Below are 23,136 nucleotides of genomic sequence, written 5' to 3' on the forward strand. Positions count from 1 at the left end.
TCAAAGAGGTGCTTAGTTTTTAATTTTAAAAAATATTTTTTGTTATCTTTTAACAGAGTATCTCACACAGCCCAGGCTGGCCTCTAGCTATAGAGCTGAGGTAAACTTTGACCATCTAGTTCTCCTGCTGCACCATCCAAATCCCGGGATTACAGGCATGCATATACCATGCCTGGCTTCAAGAGGTTTATTAGAGATCAAAGCATGATACAAAATGATGAACGACAGTAACCATATTCTATCAGCCAAGTGTCACTCGGCAGTATCAAACTGTCCTGTAGGCCAGCCCTGGGTTTTCAATTCCTAATGGGCTTCCTGAAGAACCTCCAATGCAGAACCTAAACAAGAAAATCCACAGACTGGCTTAGAAAGCTCTGCTATTCTTACCCATGTCAGGAATAGACAGTGGGCAACAACTCTCCTAAAGACAAGGTAAATTTACAAACTGATTAAGAGGAAAACAATGCACAGGCTGTGCCTGAGGGTCCCAGAGAAGTGCCTAGAATCGGTGGTAAAGAGGTACAATGGCAGGAGCTTGACTGTAGGTATCTCTTGTTACTTCTTCCTGCCGCCTCTCTCCTTAAGGGCCAAGTGGATGACAGCACCACTAGCCATATTGTAGTAAGCCAGGGAGTTGGAATCCTTGATGAAGATGCCCTGGAAGACAAACAAATGTCTTAGTATATAATAGCACTTGTCTTTGACTATATCAATGCAGCCTCACACAACTGAGCTTGCTGTTAATATTCTAGACTTCACCAATATGGAGGCTTAAGGGAAAGTCAGGAGGTCATCGGAAAATGGAACTTTGGTTTGTTCTAAAAACACTTTTTCCTTCCTTCCGATGCAAGTGAACATCTGATTCAGTTTTCAACTCTCTAAGATGCTAACCATGATCAACTCCAAGGAACAGTGACTTCTCAGGTCTTAAGACCTTAAGTGATTAACTCATTCAACACTCTCACTTTACAGAGGAGATGAGGCCTCAGAAAATCTGGAAGATTCCCCTTTGCATCGACACACACAGCCAGGCTGCCTGAGATCTTATCACTGGGCTGGTCCCCACCCAACTCCAGGCATTGAGACAAAATGTTTTTAGACCCTGCATTAGACCGTGCTGTAGAATCCAGCACTATCAGGTTCCCCTGCCCCAGCATTCCAGCTCTGTCATTGCTAGGATAGACTCAGATGGCCACATCCAGGTCTTTCTCCATCCTTCTTTGTAACAGATTGTTTCTAGAATGGCAGAGAAGTTGGAACCTCGGGGGTAGGACTGGGGTTACCCTGGCTTACTTCATATTGTAGTTTCTGTTTCCCTGCAGGCATGCCTGTGGCTTCATGAATCTTCACTTTGATGACAGAGACCTGTGGAATCAATGAAAGGTCATTCATTTCTTTATTAAGACCAGCTGGAAAAAGCTGCCTTAACCCGTTGGCTTCCAAGTACCAATTGGGGGTGGCAACACATACCTGGTCTGTGAGCGGGAGAGTGAAGACCAGCCCTTGCCCATTCAGCTTCCATTCCGTCTTATCCTGCATGTTGGGTACCTGCACTTTGATGGATACCGGACCCTGCAAAATGGAGTGCTCATTATGCCTGGAGAGCCCCAAGCCAACCAGAAACTATGCTCTGCTATCCAGTGGGCCCACCCATCCAAATGACTCCTGCCCCTATAGCCCACCTAACTACTGACACACTTGTTACACTATATAAGGCTTCATTTCTTTTTTTATTTTTTGTTTCTGGACAGGCTTAGGGGTAAGGGCTAACCTAGGCTGGCCTCAAACCTCATGTCTCCAGAGTTGAGATTTTAAATTTATGCTCAGTTTCATTTCCCTCCCTTAAATAGACCACCTTGCTTTCCAGTGAATTTAGAGCTAAGGTGAAAATATTTCTGCAAGCCCATGGACCAGAAGGGTAAAGAATGTGGTCCTTGAAGTACTAGGTTCACAACTCAGTGGACAGAGCACCTGAGCTCAATGCTACTTACTTGCCTGTGAAACATGCTGCTACAAACACTAAACAGAATAATCTGAATCTTTGGTAGGTACTCAAGAAATAGACACTAGCCTTGGGGAATTTTTTTTTTTTTTTTTTGTCAAATTTACAGGGCAAATCTAGTGGGAGCTGAACTGTTTCTGCATTCTCACTGAGGCCTAAAAGCTTTTCTAAAAATCAGCAGTGCCAAGGTAGGGTCCTTGTTCCAGAATGCTATCAGAATCCTACCCTAAGAGGCAGCCTTTCCAGGACAAGGGAGAGATCTGAATTAAGACTTCCTCCAGCTGGTTTAGTACTCTTGTGACTTAGGTGTTGTCTCAGCAGCTGCATTTCCACTCTGGCCTCTACAAGAGTCCATATTACTAGAACCACCCCCAACTCTAGCACCTTCTGTTCCCCCAGCTGTTGACCAAACATTACACATATGCCCAGAAGCTTCTTATGGCTGACCTACATCCCAGAAGCTAACACGGGAGTGGAACTTTGCTGGGGCCTTGGAAACCCATGCTGCCACCAGATACTCCGGGGCACAGGCAGCATTCTGGGTCACAGACCTTGTTTCTGCGCAGGAACTCTTCCTCAGGCATGAGGCTGTCCTCAGTCTTTAGTTTCTTGGATGGAGGCTCATCTTCCATAGGAGGTGGGGGGTGTACAGGAGGCATTGGAGCTGGGGCTGGGACTGGAGCCACAGGTGGAGCGGGCACAAAGGCTGTAAAGACATGGTATAGCTGCCCAATGAGTAGAGAAGGGGTGTGAAGTGCCATGCCTCGATGAGTCTGGCACTCAGCATGTTCCCTGGCAGGGAGCCTTGGGATGCCAACCAGATTAGGCAGCAGGGAACCAGAGGCAGGGCAGGATCAGCCATGTAACAGTCATCTGTCAGGCCTCTGAGCCTGTCAAGGACCACCAAATGCAGACACTCTACCTATGCCATCTCGGTCTCCTGTCTCCCACAAGAACTATGGCTTCCATTTCCCAGTTGGGATTTCCTCTGGAATGGATACCCAGTGGGAATAGTTGTCATTAATACCAGGCATGGTTCTGTGGACTGACCCAACAGATGGGAAAGCAACACTACAGACTGACCTGTTGGCACAATCATGGGAGGTGGGCGGGGTGCCATGATGGGAGGTGCTGCAGGAGGCATAGGTACCACGTTGATCCTGGGTGCATGGATGATGGGTGGCATGGGGGCGATCACTGAGCCTGGGGGCAGCCGGACCACAGATGCCATGGGTGGCCGAGGCATGACAGGTACTGCAGATACAACAGTGGTACGAACTGGAGGCGGCATCTGAGGGTGGGAGGAGACCCGTAAGTCACAGGAAGCCAAGGCTTGTTGGGGTGATCTTTTCAGGCACTATGTAAAGACTGTCCTTTTATTATTCAAATGCTGATTTCTGTACCCAGAGACTTGAGTACAGTACAGGCCTGAGCTTAGTATTGTCATTTTTATGTAATACAAGTCCTGCCTCAGTATTTTGTAAACATTGTTCTCTATCTTGTTCTAATTAGCTGAATAAAGACCGGCCTTTACAGCAAACACAGGAGAGAATAGGCCGGACTTTTTGTCGTCTCGAAAAGACTCAAGAGGCAGGGAATTCGCCAACAAGTAAGTCAGAAGTATGAAATTGAGGAGAGGTAATGAGCCACAAAGTATGAAATTGAAGAGAGATAATGAGCTACATGGCATAACATAGATTAATATAAATGGGTTAACATATGTTAAGAGCTAGTTGGGAACAAAAGTAAATAAGCTAAGGTCAAAAGCTATTACAAATAAATTTAAGTCTCCGAGGCTTTATTCAGAGCTGGGGTGGACATAAAAAGTCTACATGATTTTTAAAGACTCAGCCTCAAGGGCATATCAACTGGCCTCTCAGGATGGGAGCTGGACAACTTGGACTCTGCTTAACACTGAGACTGAAGTCTCACATCAGGCCCATAATAGAAACTTGTAGTTCAGAGTTACAGGCTAATACTCTTTCCTCTTGGGGCTTAGTGATTCAGATTCCAGCTCCTCATGGCAGACAGTACCATTAAAAGAGGCTTGATCTCCTGGATAGAGGCCATAGTTCTCAAAGACACATCAAGCCCACAACCCTTCTCTGCTTCTAATCTGCTTCCCCCCAATTTGTCACTCAGCTCACTCCCTAATCCAACTCTTCTCTCCAGGCGAGAAGTTTCTGCTTTCAACTTGATCCTTTCTCTTTCAGCTCACCCACTAGCATTCAGGCCCTCTTTTAAAACAGGTGCCCTTCCCACACATGAGCATCATCCCACCGTAAAGACCAAGGTTTAAAACACTTGGTCACAGGATGGCTTTGGACTCACTGCAGGTGGCCGCGGCACTGATGTGATGGGGGGTGCTGAACTGGGGATGTTGGTTGCTGAAGATGGAGGCGGTGGCTGCTGGGGGATTTCATTGGGCTTGCTAGGGCCAATCTTCTCCTTAGTGTCGTCTTCTGGCACCAGGCCCTTGGCCTTATGAATGGCCTCAATCTGTTCCTGGAGGGTGATGTTGGCCTGGGCAGCTTGCTGGGTCCGGGCCATGCTGCCTGAATGGCCATCCCAAGTCACCTGCACAGCAAAGCAAGATACAGCTTGTCAGGACTCCTGGAACTAAGCCTGCATGTGGGAGACAGAAGGCAAAGCAGGCCCTAGGATTCACTGGAATTGCACCTTTTCCTCTGGCTTCTGGATCTCCTCTTCACCAATCTTCTTACCAATAGCTGTTTCTTCTACCCCAAAGATGTCTGTACGTCGCTCAGCCAACTGCTTTAAGCTGCTCTCAATATCCAGACCTATACACAACAAAATGGAGTAAGGGAAGCTAAACCTGGTGCCCTTCTGACAAATCAATAGCTTTCTGGGACATAGAGTAGAAGCTGGATCTACAGCACAAGCTGTCAGCCCCAAAGTGTCACTCTTATCTAAGTCTGGGGAGGGTTGCCAAAGGAACACTAAGCTTAAAGACCTGGTGCTTGTCCAACTCCTATTAACAAGACCAAAGACCTAGTCCCTAGCCCTTGGAAGTAACCCCCTTTCCCCGCTTTTAAGGCAGGGTTTCTCTATGTAGTCCTGGCTGTCCTGGAATTCTTTCTGTAGACCAGGCTGACCTTGACCTGACAGAGATCCACATGCCTGTCACTAGAGCACTGGGTTTAAAGGCATGCACCACCTTTCCCAGCCGTATCCTGCTGCTTTATACTTGGCAGTGAGACTAGTGAGTGGCACTCAAGGAGAGAGAATTCAAGAATCAAAGTCAAAACAGCAAAGTAAGGATCCCTCCCAGCTACGGCCAGATCTTATTATGGGATATCAACAGGAATGTGACACCCCATCAGTGCAACCTTTGGAGGATTCCCTTACAGTGTCCTAGAAGATACAGATTTCTTTGTAATGTCATAGGCTGCATTTACCTCCCACACTCTTATTGACCTCGACCATTCTGTCTCCCTAAAGCTCGCTATGGGCTGGGAACTGCCACCTCACCTGGTGCATAGACCTCATCATCACTCTGCTTCTCTCGGATGGAGCGATCCCGCTGCTCCAGCCACCGGGGGTCAAGAAGTCCAATGCGCATGTGTTCTTGCATTTTGCTGGCAGGAATCTTCTCTCCAGTGATGGGGGATACAAGATACTCATCAGGAGCAGGAGCTGGAGGAAGGGGCTTGGAAGCTAAGAGAAAACAGATGTCCACGTGAGAATACTGGATGGTAGTAGAGGTTTTCATTCTCTGGAAACATCCATTCAGTTCCACCCTTATACCAGGAACCCAAAACTGGAGATGACTACATAGTGTTTCCTGCTGTAAGGCCTGTAACACAGGGGTCACCTCAGGCCCTCCTAGAAACAGCCCATCAGAAGAAGACAGAAGACCATGCAGGACTTTCTTTAGCAGCACAAGGACTGGAAGGCTGGCCTCACCTTTTGGATCATAGTCCTTTCGCACAATGACTTGGTCTGGAGTTGGGGGCAGAGGTGGAGGCATGGGTGTTTCTGGGGGTGGAGGCACTTTCTGTCCTTCTTCTTCATCATCTGAACCCTGAAAAGCAAAGCAGTGGCACAACACAGATGAAAGGCCAGTTCTGTAAAGCTTAAGACCATGGCAGCTTTCAGGGGGCAAGGAGCCTTGGCCCCTGCCAGCCAGCATCCATGTGCTAAGCCTCCTGGGGTAGCTGAGGTCAGCCGGCAGCAGGCCAAGCCGCTTCCTCACAGCATGAATGGGAGCACCAGGGACCATGGAGCTAACACTCCTCCCAGGCATTTCCAGCGGCTGGCACCAGGCGGTCCCAAGAGGCCAAGGGCACTTAACATGCAGGGGAGGAAGACAGGGGCCAACTCAGCGTTTAATAGTAGCTGCTCCCAGAGCAATGCTGGGAGGGAGAGAGAAAGTCAATTCCCACAGACAGAGGGGCCCTTTCTTCTCAAGCTGTACATAAATTCTTTCAGAGCAGGGAGAGCAGCTTGGCTCAGGGTTCTGTGCCTACTTGGAGGGCCATGTTGGGAGGGATAAGAAATGTCTGAAAGGATGTGTAGGCTACATTTAGACAAGCTTGGGAACTAGTGGTCCTTTAGGCCTAAGTGCTAGAAAGACATTAAAGCACAGGGAGATATGGCTCCCTAGCAGGGCTGGTAAAGGGTTGGGACCAGGAACACTGAGCCAAAGGGAAGGCCACAGACTATACAAGACCTGCATGGCTTTCAAATCCTTCCTATGAATTTATCTTTGTTGCTGGAGCTAGAAAGAAGTGCTGTGTGCCTGGGCTTAAAGAGTTGTAAGCCTTCTCTGGGGCTCACAACCTTTTGAGTCTCACAAGGAGCAGAACCTTGGGCCTAGTAGGGTATCACCCAACATCCTGGGCTCCAGGGGAAAAATCAGGCTAAAAGCACCTCAGAATTTACCTCATCCATGTCCTGTACTTGAGTGTCCTGGTCCAGCTGGGAAGGAGTTTCCTCAGTCTTTTCCTGCTTTTCATCTTCCTCATCAGATTCAACCTCCATCTCTACCTCCTCGCTTTCCCCAAACTTCTCATAGCGTTCTTGAATGAGGATTCGGGCTCCCAGTTCCTCTGGTGTTGTTGGCGGTGGAAAGTTCCCTAAAAGGGGTAAGTCCAGGTAGAAAGCACCCCTGAGTGTGTTGGAATCAAAGATGTTCAATTCCAACACTTGGAAGACTGAGGCAAGTGCATTTCTGAGTTTGTAGACACCCTGGTTTACACAATGAGTTCTAGAACAGCCAGGACTACATAGAGGCCCTGTGTAATGGCTACTCTTGTTAACTTGACTACAACTGGAATTATTTAAAATCCAAGCAGCTGGGCCTATAAGGGATTCTCTGGTTGGGTCATTCTAGGTGGGAAGAGCTACCCTAAATCTGGGCCACACCTTCCAGTGACAGCCTATGTATAAAAAAACATGGAAGAAGGAAGCTTTTGCTTTTTGCCTGCTTGCCCTCACTCTTACAAAGTTTGCTGCTTATCCTGTTGCTGAGGCATTCTTTCCCTAGTCAGGATTCCAATGAGACTGAAGACCAGCTGAGAAACCAGACTCCTGGGAGGCTGGCCATTGTTGGACTAGCTGTATCACAGCCTATAAGTCACTCTAATAAATCCCCTTCTTGTATATATATCATTCTATCAGTTGTTCCTCTAGAAAACACTAATTAAAAAAAAAAAAGGAAAAAAGACAAGGTGTTTCTTATTCTGCCTATGAGATCTCCAAAGGCTGGAGAACTGTCTTCGTTATCTGCAGAGGATGTCAGAGTCTAACATCGTAACCAGCTGTTGAGCTGCATTTAACTTGGGCAAATGACGCCTTCAGGAACAGAGGGAAACAAATACTAACGAAGTCCTGTGCCTGACTCTGCTGCTCCCTGGGAACAGCTGGGTTCCTGCTCCCATGTGTAGGTACTCTCTTTCCAGACCGACCTTGCTCATTGGGTTGAAAATCTACTGTCTCCACCACCACAAAATCATGCCAGTCGATCTGAGCATAGGCTACTCGCTCCTTCTCTTTCTCTTCTTCTTCCTTCTTCCTCTCACGTTCCTGAAATTTGGCCCATTCTACTCGGTAACACACCTATGGAGATAGGAAATAACAAGGTACCTCCAATGAGGCTTCAGGGCATCTCCTTCAGACCCCAAGCTGGCAAAGGGCCCCGCTCACAGAAGAGAATAAATGCAGTAAATGTGCACTAAAACCTAGTAACTAGGGAGCTTATGAGCATTGTCTGCTCTTCCAGAGGTCCTGAGTTTAATTCTCAGGAACCACATGGTGACTCAAAACCATCTATACTAGGATCTGATGCCCTCTTCTGGCATGCAGATAGAGCACTCATATATGTAAAGTAAATCTTAAACAAACAAAAAACCTAGTAACTGGTACTGTAAACCTTCTCAAGAGCTTACTCAAAGTGTCATAGGCCTAGGGGGGAACAATCACTTTTTTTCACTAGATGGTCATGTTAAGTGTTCAAAGTTTATATCATGATCAGTTCTCGGGTGAGAAACTTACTATACCTTGTGGCAGTAAATGTAGAGCCTCATGCCGAGGATAAGTAACAGTGGTATACGCAGTCCTAAAGGGAACACTGGCATTACCACTTAAAAAGCTCAGTGAACATTTGTAAAAGGAGTGTAAGAACCGAAGATGGTGAGCTGTACAGCAAAATGACATCCTCTGGACATGGCAAAGCTATTGCACCATGAACTCACTGCAGCTGTGGTTACCTGCACAATAGTGAGCTCATCAGTGGTTCACCAAAAATGGAGGAGGGCAACCCTCGAGGGACTACTGGCAATTAAGGGTGGCTTAGGTAAGGGTGTCATTTTCTGGTGCAGTCGCTGGCGAACTGGCCACACTCCAGTAAATAATCTCTCATCTCATGTTTGTGTTAACTCCTCCAATAAACTCAGTATGTCATTCAAAAAAGATGACATAAAAGTAGAAGAGGGACCTTGTTGGAAAGAGTTTCAGTGGAAAATGCAGGGGGAAAAAAAAAGAGGGCAAAGACGTCTAAAAACCACTATATACATGAAACTGACAAAGATATTTTTGCTTTTTTTTTTTGAGACAGGGTCTCCATCTGTAGCCCTAAGCAGCCTTGAAGGTGTGCTCAAATTAGAGCTGAAACACCATACCTGGCAAACATCTGATAAATTAAGAAGAAAACCTAGTATCTTCAAAAGTAGCTGCAATCTGAGTCTTAGAAACAGCCGTCTTGGTTAAAACCAACCCACACCGATATGCCTGCTCAACCGTGAAAACCAGGGGACTTGAAAGGCACCTACCACCTCTATCACCTGGGATCTGCTTGGGAGGTAGTAGGGAAGTGTCTGAGAACAATGCACTTGGCCTTTGTAGTCATCTCAAGGCTTTTCTTCTCAGCTCCCAGAACTAGGCTCAGGCTGCCCATCCCTTACCTGAGATGCTCTGGTGTTTGTTTTTAGAGATGTTTCTAATTTTGGAATATGTGCATATATATGATGAATGAGATGCTCTGTGGATATAACCTATGTCTAAACCTGAAATGTTTAGACATTTCACATGCACCTCACACACAAGGCCTGACGGTTAATTTTACATGACATTAGTATACTTGCATTTTGAAAGCAACCCATCACACGAAATCAGATGTGGAATTTTGAAACTTTGTGGCACTCACAAAGTTTCAGATTCTGGAGTGTTTGAAATTTCAGATTAGGGAAGGTCAAACTTTTACTGCCTCAAAGATGGTTTCCACACAAAAACAAACCAGGCAAAGAGAACCTGCTGTGTTGGTTCCTGGTAATAGGAAATCTTATGTTTACCTGGTCCAAAACTTCTCGAGGATTTTCAGCCTCTTTCTTTAGCTTTGTAAATAAGCCTTTGGGTGGAATCAAGATCTGAAAAAGAATTAGAGCAACTGTCAGTGTATCACAGTTTAAGACAGAGACAGGCTTGTCAGGCCCATCATAGGACATAAGAGATGGACCCCTGCTATACCTGTTGGATTTTGGGCAAGTTATTTAACAATTAGAACTTGCATTTCCTTTTCCAAATGTTGACACTACCACTTAAGAAAGCACCTTTAGCCTGGCGTGGTGGTGCATGCCTGTAATAATCCCAACACTCAGGGAGGCAGAGGCAGGCAGATTGCTGTTAAGTTCGAGGCCAGCCTGGTCTACAAATTGAGTCCAGGACAGCCAAGGCTACACAGAGAAACCCTGTCTCGCGGGAGGAGGGGAACACTTTTAGAGAATGTCATTTCCAGGATTCCCAGTACTCAAACCATTGGCAAGTTACCTAGAACACGTTGTTATGGTTGCTTATGTGACACTGATGTGCTCCAATCATTTTGGACATGTTTTTCAGTCCTCCTCTGCTGTCCTGTTCAGGACTGCAGTAACCTCTTCCCCTACTTTCCAGTATTTCCATCCAACTGCCTTTTTACCCAGTGTAGCTATCTCCTTTTGACACATAGATATATGTCACCTGTATTCTCCTCCCCACTAAGAAACTTCATGAAGACAGATTCCTGTCTTCTCACTACTTGAACCCCAAACAATGTCTAATGTGCATTTATCAAGTACAGGAACACTGACTGCCTTTAACAGCCATTCCAACCATCCTATCAATATCAACTTCCACTCACAAAGCAGTACAATTTTCCCTTGCCCTTCCTTGTACCTCTACCCCTAGAATCTACCTGCTGGTACAGCTTTACCCAGTGCCTTCAAGTTCTGAGTCAATGCCAATACCCAAATTTACAAAGAAGAAACAAAAGTAACAAAATAGAGATCTAAGAACGTCTACCTATGGAAGTAGTCCGAATTGAACCTAGACCACACTTAGAACTGATACAATGGGGCTAAAGAGATGGTACACAGCTAACGGCAATGGTTATCCTTCAGAGGACAGGGTTCAATTCCCAGCACCCACGTGGTAGCACACAATCATTTTTAACTCTATTTCCAGGGGTTCTGGTGACCTCTTCTCACCTCCATGGCACCAGACACAGATGGTGCAGAGATATACATGCAGGCAAACTACTCATACACATAAAGATAAATTAATAAAAATTAAAAATTCACAAAAACCTGATACTGTATACTTACAGTAATCCTTTGGCTTTCAGTCATTGTTCTAGATGCTCTATTAAGATTCTAGATTTGGTCATTTTCTTTCCTTTTTGGAGGGGGGTTATTGAGACAGGGTTTATCTGTGTAACCTTGGCTGTCCTGGAACTTGCTCTATAGACCAGCCTGGCCTCGAACTCACAAAGATCCACCTGCCTCTGCCTCCCTCCAAGTGCTGGGATTAAAGACATGTGCCATCATCATACCCAGCTGATTTGGTCATTTTCTAAAGACACATTTTTATATTTTTAATTTTATACTTGGAGCGAGTCCTTCATGAGCCCTTTCAATTTAGATCTTTAACAATGTTTCGGAATATTAAGAACAGATGTGTAGACCATCCCAAAGAAAAATGTGTCACTGGCAAACCTATACCAGTGAGTGGTCTTTGTAACACATTAAAAATTTTATTTTTAAAGTACAAAGTCTCTCAAAGAGCTCAGGCTAGCATGAAACTCCTAGTAATCCTCATGCCTCAATCTTCCAAGAGCTGGGACTAGAAGTGTTGGCTGTTACACCCAGCTATCTGATTATTTTTAAATACTAGATTGCCCTATCAGATTCTTTTTAAAGGGAGTTCAGTCTGTAGCCCAGGCTGTCTTGGAACTTCCTATGTAGCCCAGATCAGCCTTGAACTGATAGAGATCCAGAGACATGGGATTTCAGCATTCAGACGGTAGAGGAAGGCAGGTAGATCTCTGTAAGTTCAACACCAGCCTGATCTACATAGTGAGTTTCAAATGAACCAACACTACAAACAAGACCCTGTCTTTTAGCAAACGAAGGACAACAAAGAGTGCTAGGATTAAAGACCTACAGCACCACAGCTGGCTTGCCATGTTGATTCAAGACTGCAGCAGTGCAGCCTGGTAACTAAGATCCAGAGTTCAAAGTAAAAACAGAGCCAGACCTACACCTGTGTGCTAGCAGCTAGGATAACTGTGAAAACAGCAGCTGCCTTACACGTTTTCAGAGACAAACGGGAAAATGCTGCACAAGGACGCTTTACGCATTAGACTCAAACTGAACTTTTCCTTGGTCAGATACTAAAAAGGTGTGAATCTCAGCAACACTTCACGAGCTTGAGACCACAGAGACCAAGAATGGCCTTACATTTCATTTGTTTTTACTTTTTTTTTTTTTTCCAGTGCTGAATCCAGAGCCTTATGCATGCTCTCTAGCACTCTACCACTGAGGTGTACCTGAAGTCCATGAAATCATCTCTCTTAGCCTGTTTCTGCTTGTAAGTTAGGGAAACACACCATTTAAAGTTTTGTAAGGATTAAATTAGGTAACAGGAGGCAACTGTTACCCTGCTTCTCAGGCCACATAGCAGACAAGTAAAAATGCACATACACATAAAAGCAGACAGTGCTATCTACTGCTCTCATACAGCAGATGGCCACCTAATAGTAACAGTTTATAAACATGTATCTTTAACAAGAAGTATTTAAAGAGATAATACAAGCTGGAGTGGGGGGCCCATGCTTTAATCACAGAGACAAAAGGATCTCTGACTTTGAGGCCATATTGGTCTACTCAGTTAAGTTCGATGTCAGGAAGGGTTAGGGTTACACAGCAAGACCCCACCTTAAAAATAAACAAATAAATAAAAGTGGCTGGGTGTGTAATGGCACATGCCTTTAATACCAGAACTCTGGATGAAGAGGCAGGGCATATTTCTGAGTTCAAGGCCAGCCTGGTCTACAGTGAGTTCCGAGACAGCTAAGGTTACACAACAGAAACCCTGTCTCAAAATAAACAAAAAAGTCACAATAAAAATCAAGATTTAGAGCCAATGATATGGTTCATCAGGTAAAAGCACAAGTTTGATCCTCAGTGGAGAAAGAGAACTGAAAGCTGTTTTTTGACCCCATGTGTGTTCTTTGGCAAGGCACAAAAGCACACACATACCCATCCATCCACACATACTCTCCCACATTCACAATTTTTTTTTCTTCACATCAAAACTTTGCATTAAGCTGGAATGCACATTTCCCCAGAGGTCCACAAAGCAAGTGTCCTTGCTGACAGTGGTGAGATATTAACCTCCCCTCCCCCGAATCCACTCAGCACCTTGGTATACTGTTCTACCAGCTTTGTGAAATAGTTGAAGAGGCTGTGCTGTGGGCGGAGGAAGTCAAACTGGTAGTTGCGCTGCTCTTTCTGCATCAGCTGGGTCAGAAACTGGCGTCCATTCCTGGCCACAAACTGAGCTGTCAGCTTCACTACATCCAGGTCAAAAGCTGAGATGGAAGGGGGATCAGCGATGAACTCAAACTCAGGAGGGGGCTCCTTTGGTACTATAGTCTCTTGGATCACCTGGGCTTGAACCTAAGACAAAGCATAGAACAAGAACAGAACAGAGTAAACTAACTCCACAACACAATGGCCAGACTCCAATGTTTTATTAATTGTGAGCATCACCGGGACTTGCTGAGAAGACTGGTATCAGTGCCCCACCCAACTGTGTCGACTCCCTAACCTGCTTCAAGTGAGATAGTCTATATCTCTGCTCCTGTCCTGAAACCAAAGGCCTAAAGAGGTGGCTAAAAATATATAGGAAATGGGCTATAAAATCAGACTTAAGAGGCTAAAATACAGTAAGGACCATGTATGTATAGTGAATCCCACCACATAAAGTACATCGATGACTTCCCAGATATCCTGGAGGTAGGCAGAACAGGTACTGTGAATACTTTTTATAAATGAGGAAACTAAGGCAGCCTTAGGCTCTATAAGCAGCAATCGTAATACAAGTCTTCAAACATGACTTTAACTTTTATTTCTCATGGCCAAACTAAAGGCTTTTTCCACAGAAGTCTGAGAATTATGCAAAATGAAGAGACCAGGAAAGTTCTACATGATAGACAAAATGCACGGGCCCTTTCTGTCTTCACTGACACCTCAATTATCCCTAGTGCTGGCTTCAACACCCCTGGGCTCAAGCACTAGCTTGAGTATTGGGGCAGCCCAAACAGAAGAGAAAAAATAGCACAATGCTACAACACCTCCTTCAGCTCAGGCAGCTCAGTCAGGCCAAAAGATTCACACACTACAACTAACCTTCGTGCCTTGCATCAATAAATCCTATTTGGACAAGCCTCAGCTTCATCATCTGTTAAACAGTTGTTCTGCTAAGCTCCTCATGATCTGAGCCCAGAGCACAGAGTTTGGCCAACCAGTACTCAAGAACTGCTATGTGTCATCAGTGTTGGAAGATGAGGGTACCATTACTTCCGTCCTGGTGATTGTGACTGGACAGCAGAACTAATTATGCCCTCCTCCCCCGTCTGTTCTTGCTTCCTCCCTAACCCACTAAGAGGGGATGGGCTCCAAACCTTCTGGGGCAGCTGTTGTTGCGTGGCTTGCTGCTGCTGCTGCATGACCTTGGGGATGGCAGCTGAGGGTTCCTGAGCCTTCCCCTCCTTGAACTCGCTGACCTTGTGGCGGTAGTAGGCATGGTAAGGGTCATTCGGGTTTAAGAAATTGAACTTGGGGTTGTTGATCTCATTCTGTCGGATCCTAGCTTCAAATTCAGGCCCATTTCTGTAAAACAAAACAACATATCAAAGAATGAACACCACCACCTTTGTGACTTCGCAGACCCAAACCTCCTCCTACTTCAACATCTGTGATTATACCCACTCACCAAACCAATCCATCCCCCAGGATAGCAGAGTTGTTCCTTGAGCATCTAGGAATCAGTCAACGCCGTCTGCCAAAGTGGGCCTGGCTGCTTCCACCACAGTCATTCCTTAGCTCCTCTGGCACTTCTGTAATAGCCAATCAGCTAAGTGATTGCTTTTTTTTTTTTTTTTTGGTCTGAGAATATGGCACAATTGTAAGAGTGCTTGTCTAATGTGCATAAGGCCCTGGATTCGGGTCTTAGCTCCACAAAAACAAAAAACTCGAACAGCTAGTAAGTGTTACTGCCTTGTCCAAATATTGCTTAAAGGAGGCACACAAAGAAAAAATTGCTCTGCAAGATAGATTTATATATTCTGTATATATTCAGAATAAGGGCATGGTATGGTGGCTGAGTGAAAAAAAAGGTGCTTGCTGACAAAACGGACAACCTGAGCTTGGTTTCCTGGTTTCACATGATAAAAGGAGAGAGGTGACTCTCACAAGTTGTACTCTGATACATGTGTATGTGTGTGCTTGTACACACATGGGTATATATCAACACTACAGAAATGCAATCCTCCAGGATAAAGAAAAAGTATTTTAGGAATCCTGATTTTTAAAGTCCCAGTACATATAACTCAAGAGGTCATAGTTTTTCTTTTGGTTTTTTGAGATAGGGTCTCTTGAGCCCAGGCTAAGCTGGCCTTGAACTCCTAATTTACCTAATTTTACTTCCAGGTTCAGTGAATGTCCCACCAAACCTAGCTCCAAGAATCATATTTACATATAACATCTGTAAAAGGCACACAGCTAAAAGGCACACAGTCTTAAAAAGATATAAGATACAGATACCTTCAAGTTTCTTGTTCACTACTTAGTCTCACATAGAGCAAGGTTACAAAGTATTCCTTGCTTTGATTTTCCCTATGTGTAATGTGAGTAACACCACCTTTCCTCTGTACCTTCAAATATTATTGAGAAGATTTACTTAAGTAGTATTTAAGGAGATGCTCAAAACGTTTTGAGTACAGTGACCTACAAACAAAGGAAGCAGTTATTACTGTGTAGCCTAGAAGGAGCAGTTCCAACATTAGCGATGACTGGCCCACCAAGAGATGCTTCTCATTCAAAGACACCCCAAATATACCAAGCCAAACAGGTCACTCTTTCTTCACTTTCACACCCCTGATTCTGTTAAACAGAGCAGAAGACAAGATGCAGGCAGCTTTACGGTTAAGATTAGCCACCACAACAATCTGTGACATCCACAGCAGACTGTGGAAGGCCGAGCCTCCAGCATGTTCTGGTCACGCCCTGTAGCATGACTAATAACATGAGGTCTCAATTTGACCGTGCATTAGTCCAACTAGACCTCAGGCTTTGGAAAGATGCATTTTCCTACCTCCCTACATAATGCAAACCAGAAACAAGCAGGATAGATACAGATTCAGGTCCTGCCAAATCAGCCAGGAAAATGCCCACGGAGACTAATGGCTTCTAGAGAAGGGAGTCTGGTTGTGTCTGCCTCCTAAGCCATAGCCTCGACATCAGGGAACAGTTAAAACGATATAATGAGAAGGCAGATGTACTTATTCCAAGAAATTCCACTGCTCTCAGTTGGCTTACTGTTAATTTTGGAATTAAATCCTCCAACAAAAGGAACGGATTTTAGCAGAAAAGCCCAACTCTGACTCAACCCAGATGGTGGGGCTTTTTGAAGGTAATTTCCAATTTAGCTTTCTGACAGGAAAATGCAGGAATGGGAAGACTCATCTACAGAGAAAAAGTTCCTTTCAGTCACTCAGACTTGGCTACCGATACCCTCTGCCCGCTCCTGAGTACGTGGTCTAGCAGAGCAGAGACCTGAATACCAGCTCTCTCCCAGATCAAGATCTTGACCTGTCCCTTCATTTTGAAACACACAAAAGCAAGTTCCAATTTTATTTACAATTTCTGAGGAGGTATAAGGAGAAAATGTGGGTGTGAGAGTGACTACGCAGAGACCAGAAGTCAATGCTGGGTAGCCTCATCATTTTCAACCTTATTTTTTTGAGACAGGGTCTTACACTGAGCCTGGAGCTCACCACTATGCTTAGGCAGGCTGGCCAGCCAGTGAGCTCCAAGGATTTGCCTATCTTTATTCAACAGGACTGCGGTCACAATCACCCCTCACCTCCACACAAATAAACACACCATGCCTTTATGTGGGTGCTAGAGAGCAAGCATTGTTCATGAAGTCATCTCTCAAATTCAGATTTTAAAATGCCAACAAAAATAATTGTCATGGTTAAAACCCCATCTAGAAACATGACAGGGTTTTCACACTACTAGAGATGGAACTCATACCCTGTACATAGAGACTTATACTCACTCCATTACTGAGCTACACAACCAACCCATTCACTTAGTTCTATTTTTGTTTGTTTTGTTTTGTTTTTGAGACAGGGTTTCTCTGTATAGCCCTGGCTGTCCTGGACTTGCTTTGTAGACCAGGCTGGCTTCGAACTCAGAGATCCGCCTGCCTCTACGGCTGGGATCATAGGCATCTGTCACCGCAGCTTGCATGAGTATTTATTTTTAAGAGAAGTTGGTTAGTCGTGCCTTTTTGTCTGTGGCAGCAGAGAATGACACAATTATTAGAAAGCTACTTGGCAAATTAGATGGGATGTTACTAAGTGCATACTTGTATGTGCACATGCCTGTGGAGGCCAGAGGCTGATGTCAGTTGTCTTCCTCAATCATTCCCACCTTATAAATTTATCTACATATGTATTTTAGATAAGGTCTTTGCATCCCCAGCTGGCTATATAGACCAGGGTGGCCTGAAACTCACAGAGATTGACCTGCCCCTGCCTTCAGAGTACATCAATACACTGGGCCCTCCTTAGTTTTAATAAAAAGGACAAAGGTCTCTCACTGAATCTAAAGCACATCGATCTGCTAGGCTACCTGGGTAGTGAGCTCTGGGAATCAGCCAGTCTCTATTCCCCATTTCTGAGGTTACCAGACGTAGGCACTGCTAAATCGTGCTTTTACAGCAATGCTGGGAATCCAAACTTATGTTCTCATACTTTTTTGTGACAGGCACTTTACTGAACTGAGCCATCTCCCCAGGCCTCAGAATCCTTTCTTTTATTGCTCTCTTGGCCATTAATGTTTCACATAGAATTTTCTTCTAAAGAAAGCATCTAAGAGGGAAAGACAATGTTGAAACTCCTCTTACAGCTTTGCTGACCAAGTGGAAATACTGGAAACAATCTCAAAAGAAAACCAAGACCCTGCATCCTCTCCACAGAAAGCACTCAGCATGAGGGTAATCATGAAGTACTATAGGAAATGTTTACAAGTTAGCATGCAAAGAAAATCAAGACATGATAGTACTTGTGTTGGTATTGTCATATCTAAAAAAGGATGCCAAGGGAGAAAACAGGAAAGGGTGACAATAGCGGGCAGGAATTGTTGCATAAGGAATAAGATTTTACTTATTAAGGATTTCACTTATTCCTTATGCAACATCCTTTCCCCAATTATTAACATCACAGGAGAAAGGGGGAAGGCATTAGGGTTGCTACAAAACATTAGCCAATTCACACAGCAATCAATGTCCTATCTTAGGAACCTTGTAAGTGAAAATCCAAGTTAATTAAAGCCCTTAAAGTGATATGAACTCTCATGGAGTGGACACTGTAAAAGATACCAATCAGAAACTCTTTTGATGCTTCATTTTATTAGGAAGTTGGGAAAGACACATTTATTAAATGATACAAGGTGGTAGGGATGTGGCCTCAGGGAGTGACTGTCAAAGTATGGGTCTGGATACCACATGCTCCTGAAAACATTATTCAGGGACAAGTAGCACTGCCATATAAGATGCAGTCTAGTTCAAGAAAAGCCAGAAATTCAGATTGATTGCAAAACTGCTTCATTTTTAAGGACAAACAAAACATCTGCAAACTGGATATAGCTGCTGATTGCCAAAACATACTCTAAATGCCCTAAGCCAGGGGATGTGTTGACCTTTGGAGTCAAGTGGGCCTCAAGAAGATTCCCTCTAAGGATGTAGAAATATATAGGATAAGGAGGCTGAGGAAAAAAAAATCCTAACCAATTTGCACCCTGCTTGGGAAGACAGCTAACATGTTTACAACCTAACTGAGTTTCACTCAGTCTTACCAGTTTGCTCTTGACTCATCTGGAAATGATCATTGGAGGCTATGTGGACAGTAGTCCTTACAAAACAAGAAGATCAACTTTGCTTTTCAGTCCCTCAAGCCAGCAACTCAAACACAGGGCACACAAACGTCATTACTCACAAAGAAGCTACCAAGGGTTTCCTTAGGCTTGTTTGGGAAGAGACCCCTCCTGACTGACTATACAGCTACACATGGCTTACTGTGGTTATTACTGTGGTATGTCAAAGACAGCAGTCCTGTCTACTGCCCACCTCACTGCCCTACTGCGGTTTTGGAAGAACAAATAAGCCTAAGCCAGAGACTAAAAAAACCCCACACTGCCCTTGCGCTGAGTCAAAAGCCCTTTATACTACAATTTTCCCTGACCCACTGTGCGGAAGCAGTTGTTACCTGGCCACAAAACTGGCAGTCTTGTCAACGATATTTCTGACTTCTGGAGGAGGGTAAATGATCCCTACCACTGGCTTGGAAGGGGTGGAATCTTCCTTTGTCGATGCTTCTTCTTCAATTGGCTGTGAAAACAGAAAAAGTGTCTTCAAGTACCTGGTTTGGGTTAGGGTATCATAAACCCTACACCAGACCTCAGCATTTCTCCACAGTCTTTGTCCTGCAAACTTCCTTGGGTTAGGATCTGAGGAAGCAGTTAAAAACAAAACAAAATAGTACAGTATTTATATGAACATTCCTAAGAACTAGGGAAAAGAATGGCTTCCATGGCTCCCCTCTAAACAGATTAGTGGGATAAGATCTGCATTTTAAAAAAATCTGTTGAAGAGCTAGGTCTCAAACTCAGAGCCTTACATATGCTAAGCAAGGCACTGAACTACATCCTTAGTCTCCAAATCTGCATTTTTACAAAATGTCCATGTGATTCAGATTCAGGGATGTTGACTACTATCTAAGAAACCATATTCCAGAATCCAAAAGGCTGTGTCTTTAGCCCTGAAACTAGTATTATTGTGTCTGACATAGAATACTTGCTGACTGCCTGTTAAGAAAGCAAGAAAGCCAGAGAGCAGCTCAATGGTTTAAAGTGTTTACCATGCATGGGATTCTGGAGTCCAGCCTTAGCATAAATAGAAATAAAGAGAGAAGAAAAAAACCTGGCCGACAGCTCATTCTGTCCGTTTTCTCTACATCCACTCCATAAACTCAGGCACTGTTAAGTGCATGTTTTGTGAGCTTCAGTCAACACCAACAGTCCTGTAATGCTTTATCCAGCAGCTTCTCTCTCAATTAAGAACTGGGCTCTCATCTTAGAAAAATAAAGATTTCTATCCGCCTTCATATTCCTTTGGGCTGCTGACTTCCCTGTTCATCCTCTGGCAGCTGACCATCCTAAATTCCTATTTCATCTCCTATTTGGTTTCCATTCATTTCCAGTATCCTCAGCCAAGTAAAAAACAAACTACACCTGCAGGTGTCTTCTAGCTTCTGTATTTTACCTCCTGCCTATAACAATGGAAACCTCTAAACCAGTGGTTTTCAACCTATGGGTTGTGACCCCTCTGGGGTCAAATGACCCTAAAACCATCCTGCATATCAGATTACATTATACTTCCTAACAGTAGCAAAATTAGGTCTGAAGTGGCAACAAAAATAATTTTATGGTTGAAGATCATTACAACACAGAGGATTGTATTAAAGGGGTGCAGCGCTTAGGTCACGAACAATGGCTCTAAACACTTGGCTTATGATCTCTTCCCAGTATTCACACTGTCCTCAGTCAGACATCTTTGAAAACTAGGTTCTACACTATTTATTTATCTATTTATTTATTTATTTATTTACTTACTTACTTACTTATTTATTTAATGTGTGCTGGTGCTTTGCCTGCATTTATGTCTGTGTAAGGTTGTTGGATCCCCTGGAACTGGAGCTACAGACAGTTGTGAGCAGCACCATGTGGGTGCTGGAAACTGAACCCAGGTCCTCTGGAGGAACAGCCAGTGCTCTTAGCCATTGAGCCATCTCTCCAGACCCTGTTCTACACATCTTTTCCCTACTTTAGGCTGAAAAATCCTGCCTAAATCAATCTCCTAGGTAACTTTCGAATGCCACCAAGCTTTAGAACCAAAACTCCCGAGCACTTTCATCCCTAACCTATGAATGGCTTTCCAGTCACATAAGCCAGAAATCCAGGCCTCCTCAGTCTTTCTCAAACACGCTCTTATCAAACTCAGTCTCATCAAATGCACAGCACACCCCAGGCACTTTAACTGTATTAACTCTTAGGATCCTAATGACAGCCCTGAAAAGTGCTCTTATTCCCACATTACAGACAACCAAACAGGAATGGCAAACTTGTGCCTGTCCCTATGGCAGGCAACTCAACTCTCACTCCTTCAGACTTCCTTTTTATTTATTTCCCCTTCTACTCCAGCAAGCAATAGTGATTAAATGTAGGGTTTATTTGTATTCAACTCATGATCCTCCTGCCTCAAACTCACAAATGCTAGAATTACTGATACACGTCATATGCCTTGCCTTAAGAACTTTAAAGGTTGCCTGGCACCATTTACACTACCGAAGACAATGGTTTTTTTTTTTTTTTTTTTCCACTAGTCTGGGCTCTCTCCTACAGCCGGGGTTATGCCTCATTCATTGTGTAACGATGAAGACTGGCACCTTTTCTGGTTTAGGGAAAGCACATCCTTGGTGGGTTTTTTGTTTTGTTTTTCTTTTTCTATTAATTCTTATTTTTTTTTTATATTAACCACAGGTTACTTACTTTGTATCCCAGCCGTAGACCCCTCCGTCATTCCCTCCCAATCCCACCCTCCCTCCCTTGTTTTTCTTTTTAAATCCAAAAGACATACTGCAGACTAGGAAATTAGAGATTACTGGACAAAGGCTGAGCGACTGGTAGGCCTAACTACGATAGTGAACACGCTGTCCTAATGCTTCTCACACTTTAACGAGACACCTTGGGATTTGGTTGAAATACAGATTCCTTAGGAGGTTTCGTGATTCTAACAGGACCCCGGGTGAGGCCGAGGCTGCAAGCCCGCAGGCTCATCTGAGAACTCCGGTTCAAGGGAGCTTTTTTTTTTTTTTTTTTTTTTTTTTTTTTTTTTTTTTTGAGACAAGAAAGCAGGGCAGCGCGCTGACTCCTGGGACTTGCAGTCTCTGGAAGTCCTTCAGGGCGGCCTGAGCTTCCAGCAGGAGTGCCGTAGCGCCCGCGCGGGAGGGGAGGGACGAGGCCTACACCAGAGCTGCAGGCTGAGGAGCACGGGGCGCGGTACCTGTTTGGGCTCAGTGGCTACTGGCGGCGGCGGGGGCACCGCCTGCACGGGTCCGGCCGGCATGACTGCGACGCTCAGGGCTGCCAGTCCGCCTCGGTGGCGACAGCCGGTGCGGCGGAGAGGTTAAGCTCCTCACACGAAGAGTACAACGCAATGGCAAGATGGCGGCGACCGAGAGCAAAGCCGCGGAGGCTGGTGAACACACTTCCGGCCCCGCCCCCGCCCCGTGTCGCACCTTCCGGCCCGCCCCCTAGGCACGGCGGCGTGGTACGTCGTTGCCATGGCAGCAGCCTGGGGCGCCTGAGAGTTTGGAGGGATCCCAGGAGTCGCAGGCGCTCTGGGGGAGGTTCCGTGAGCTGGCCGGACACACCGCTGAGGCTGCGACGCCAGAGACAGGTGAGCCACCCTGCATCACCGCTGGACTCCCCTCGCGACCCTGGCCGCTTCCTCGCTCCCTGCGACCGCACCTTCCAGCGCCGCCCCAGTCTTCCTTTCTGCTTGGCCTGTCTTAAAATGACAGAATTCTCCTCCCCTCAGACCTGTTGCCGTAGCCACACCTTTAGACCCCTTTTTCCGTTCACCACCTCCACCAGATCCTTTTTACAGCCTGTGCCCGCAACTCCCTAGGGTCTTTCCACACTGGCCTCTGTGCCCTTAACCTCCATGGCTCCGCCCTCAAGCCCTACCTCCTCCAATCGCACCTGTTCTCTCTCTCTCTCTCTCTTTCTCTCTCTCTCTCTCTCTCTCTCTGTCTCTCTCTCTCTCTCTCTCTCTCTCTCTCTCTCTCCCTCCCCATCCCTTCTCCCAACTTCTGGAGGGCTGCACTGTCTCACCAGGGGCAGTTGCCAAGTCAACACATGGGAAATATGAGTTAAATGTGTTTGTTTGTGTGTGAGTATTATTCCTTGTAGGGCAACTCAGGTATAGTTAGTGGTTCCTGAAGGATC

General features: G+C 45.2%; 2 protein-coding genes across 5 annotated transcripts in view; one reads left to right on the forward strand and one right to left on the reverse strand.

Annotated features, from left to right (window-relative positions):
* On the reverse strand, positions 1-22,385 carry Sf3a1 (splicing factor 3a subunit 1). Its single transcript, XM_055623955.1, has 16 exons — positions 22,190-22,385; positions 19,335-19,456; positions 14,463-14,670; positions 13,198-13,455; positions 9,814-9,888; positions 7,933-8,083; positions 6,908-7,101; positions 5,930-6,047; positions 5,495-5,680; positions 4,682-4,803; positions 4,334-4,579; positions 3,086-3,293; positions 2,554-2,708; positions 1,471-1,572; positions 1,294-1,365; positions 1-657 (listed from the first exon to the last, which is right to left on the reverse strand). Exons 1-16 carry the CDS (start codon positions 22,250-22,252, stop codon positions 556-558), a joined length of 2,382 nt encoding a protein of 793 aa, XP_055479930.1. The 5' UTR covers positions 22,253-22,385; the 3' UTR covers positions 1-555.
* Positions 22,291-23,136, forward strand: part of Ccdc157 (coiled-coil domain containing 157) — a 16,696-nt gene continuing 15,850 nt past the window's right edge. For all 4 annotated transcript variants that reach the window (XM_055623951.1, XM_055623953.1, XM_055623952.1 and 1 more), the window contains exon 1: positions 22,291-22,585. In XM_055623951.1, coding sequence (XP_055479926.1) covers positions 22,343-22,585 — 243 coding nt within the window. In that variant the 5' untranslated portion in view covers positions 22,291-22,342. The remainder of the gene's footprint in view (positions 22,586-23,136) is intronic.

This window comes from Psammomys obesus, unplaced genomic scaffold, assembly GCF_907164565.1.
Source record: "Psammomys obesus unplaced genomic scaffold, mPsaObe1.curated_primary_1811, whole genome shotgun sequence".
Classification (NCBI taxonomy): domain Eukaryota; kingdom Metazoa; phylum Chordata; class Mammalia; order Rodentia; family Muridae; genus Psammomys; species Psammomys obesus.

What these genes read in the sequence shown, in the direction of transcription:
- Sf3a1 (XM_055623955.1), bottom strand. Translation starts at nt 22,252, where the DNA reads ATGCCGGCCGGACCCGTGCAGGCGGTGCCCCCGCCGCCGCCAGTAGCC. An exon ending in TGGTAGAACAGTATACCAAG is followed by an intron (nt 9,889 to 13,197) that starts GTGCTGAGTGGA and finishes ATTCTTTTTCAG; the next exon opens with ATCTTGATTCCACCCAAAGG. An exon ending in AAGTACAGGACATGGATGAG is followed by an intron (nt 6,048 to 6,907) that starts GTAAATTCTGAG and finishes TTTGCTTTTCAG; the next exon opens with GGTTCAGATGATGAAGAAGA.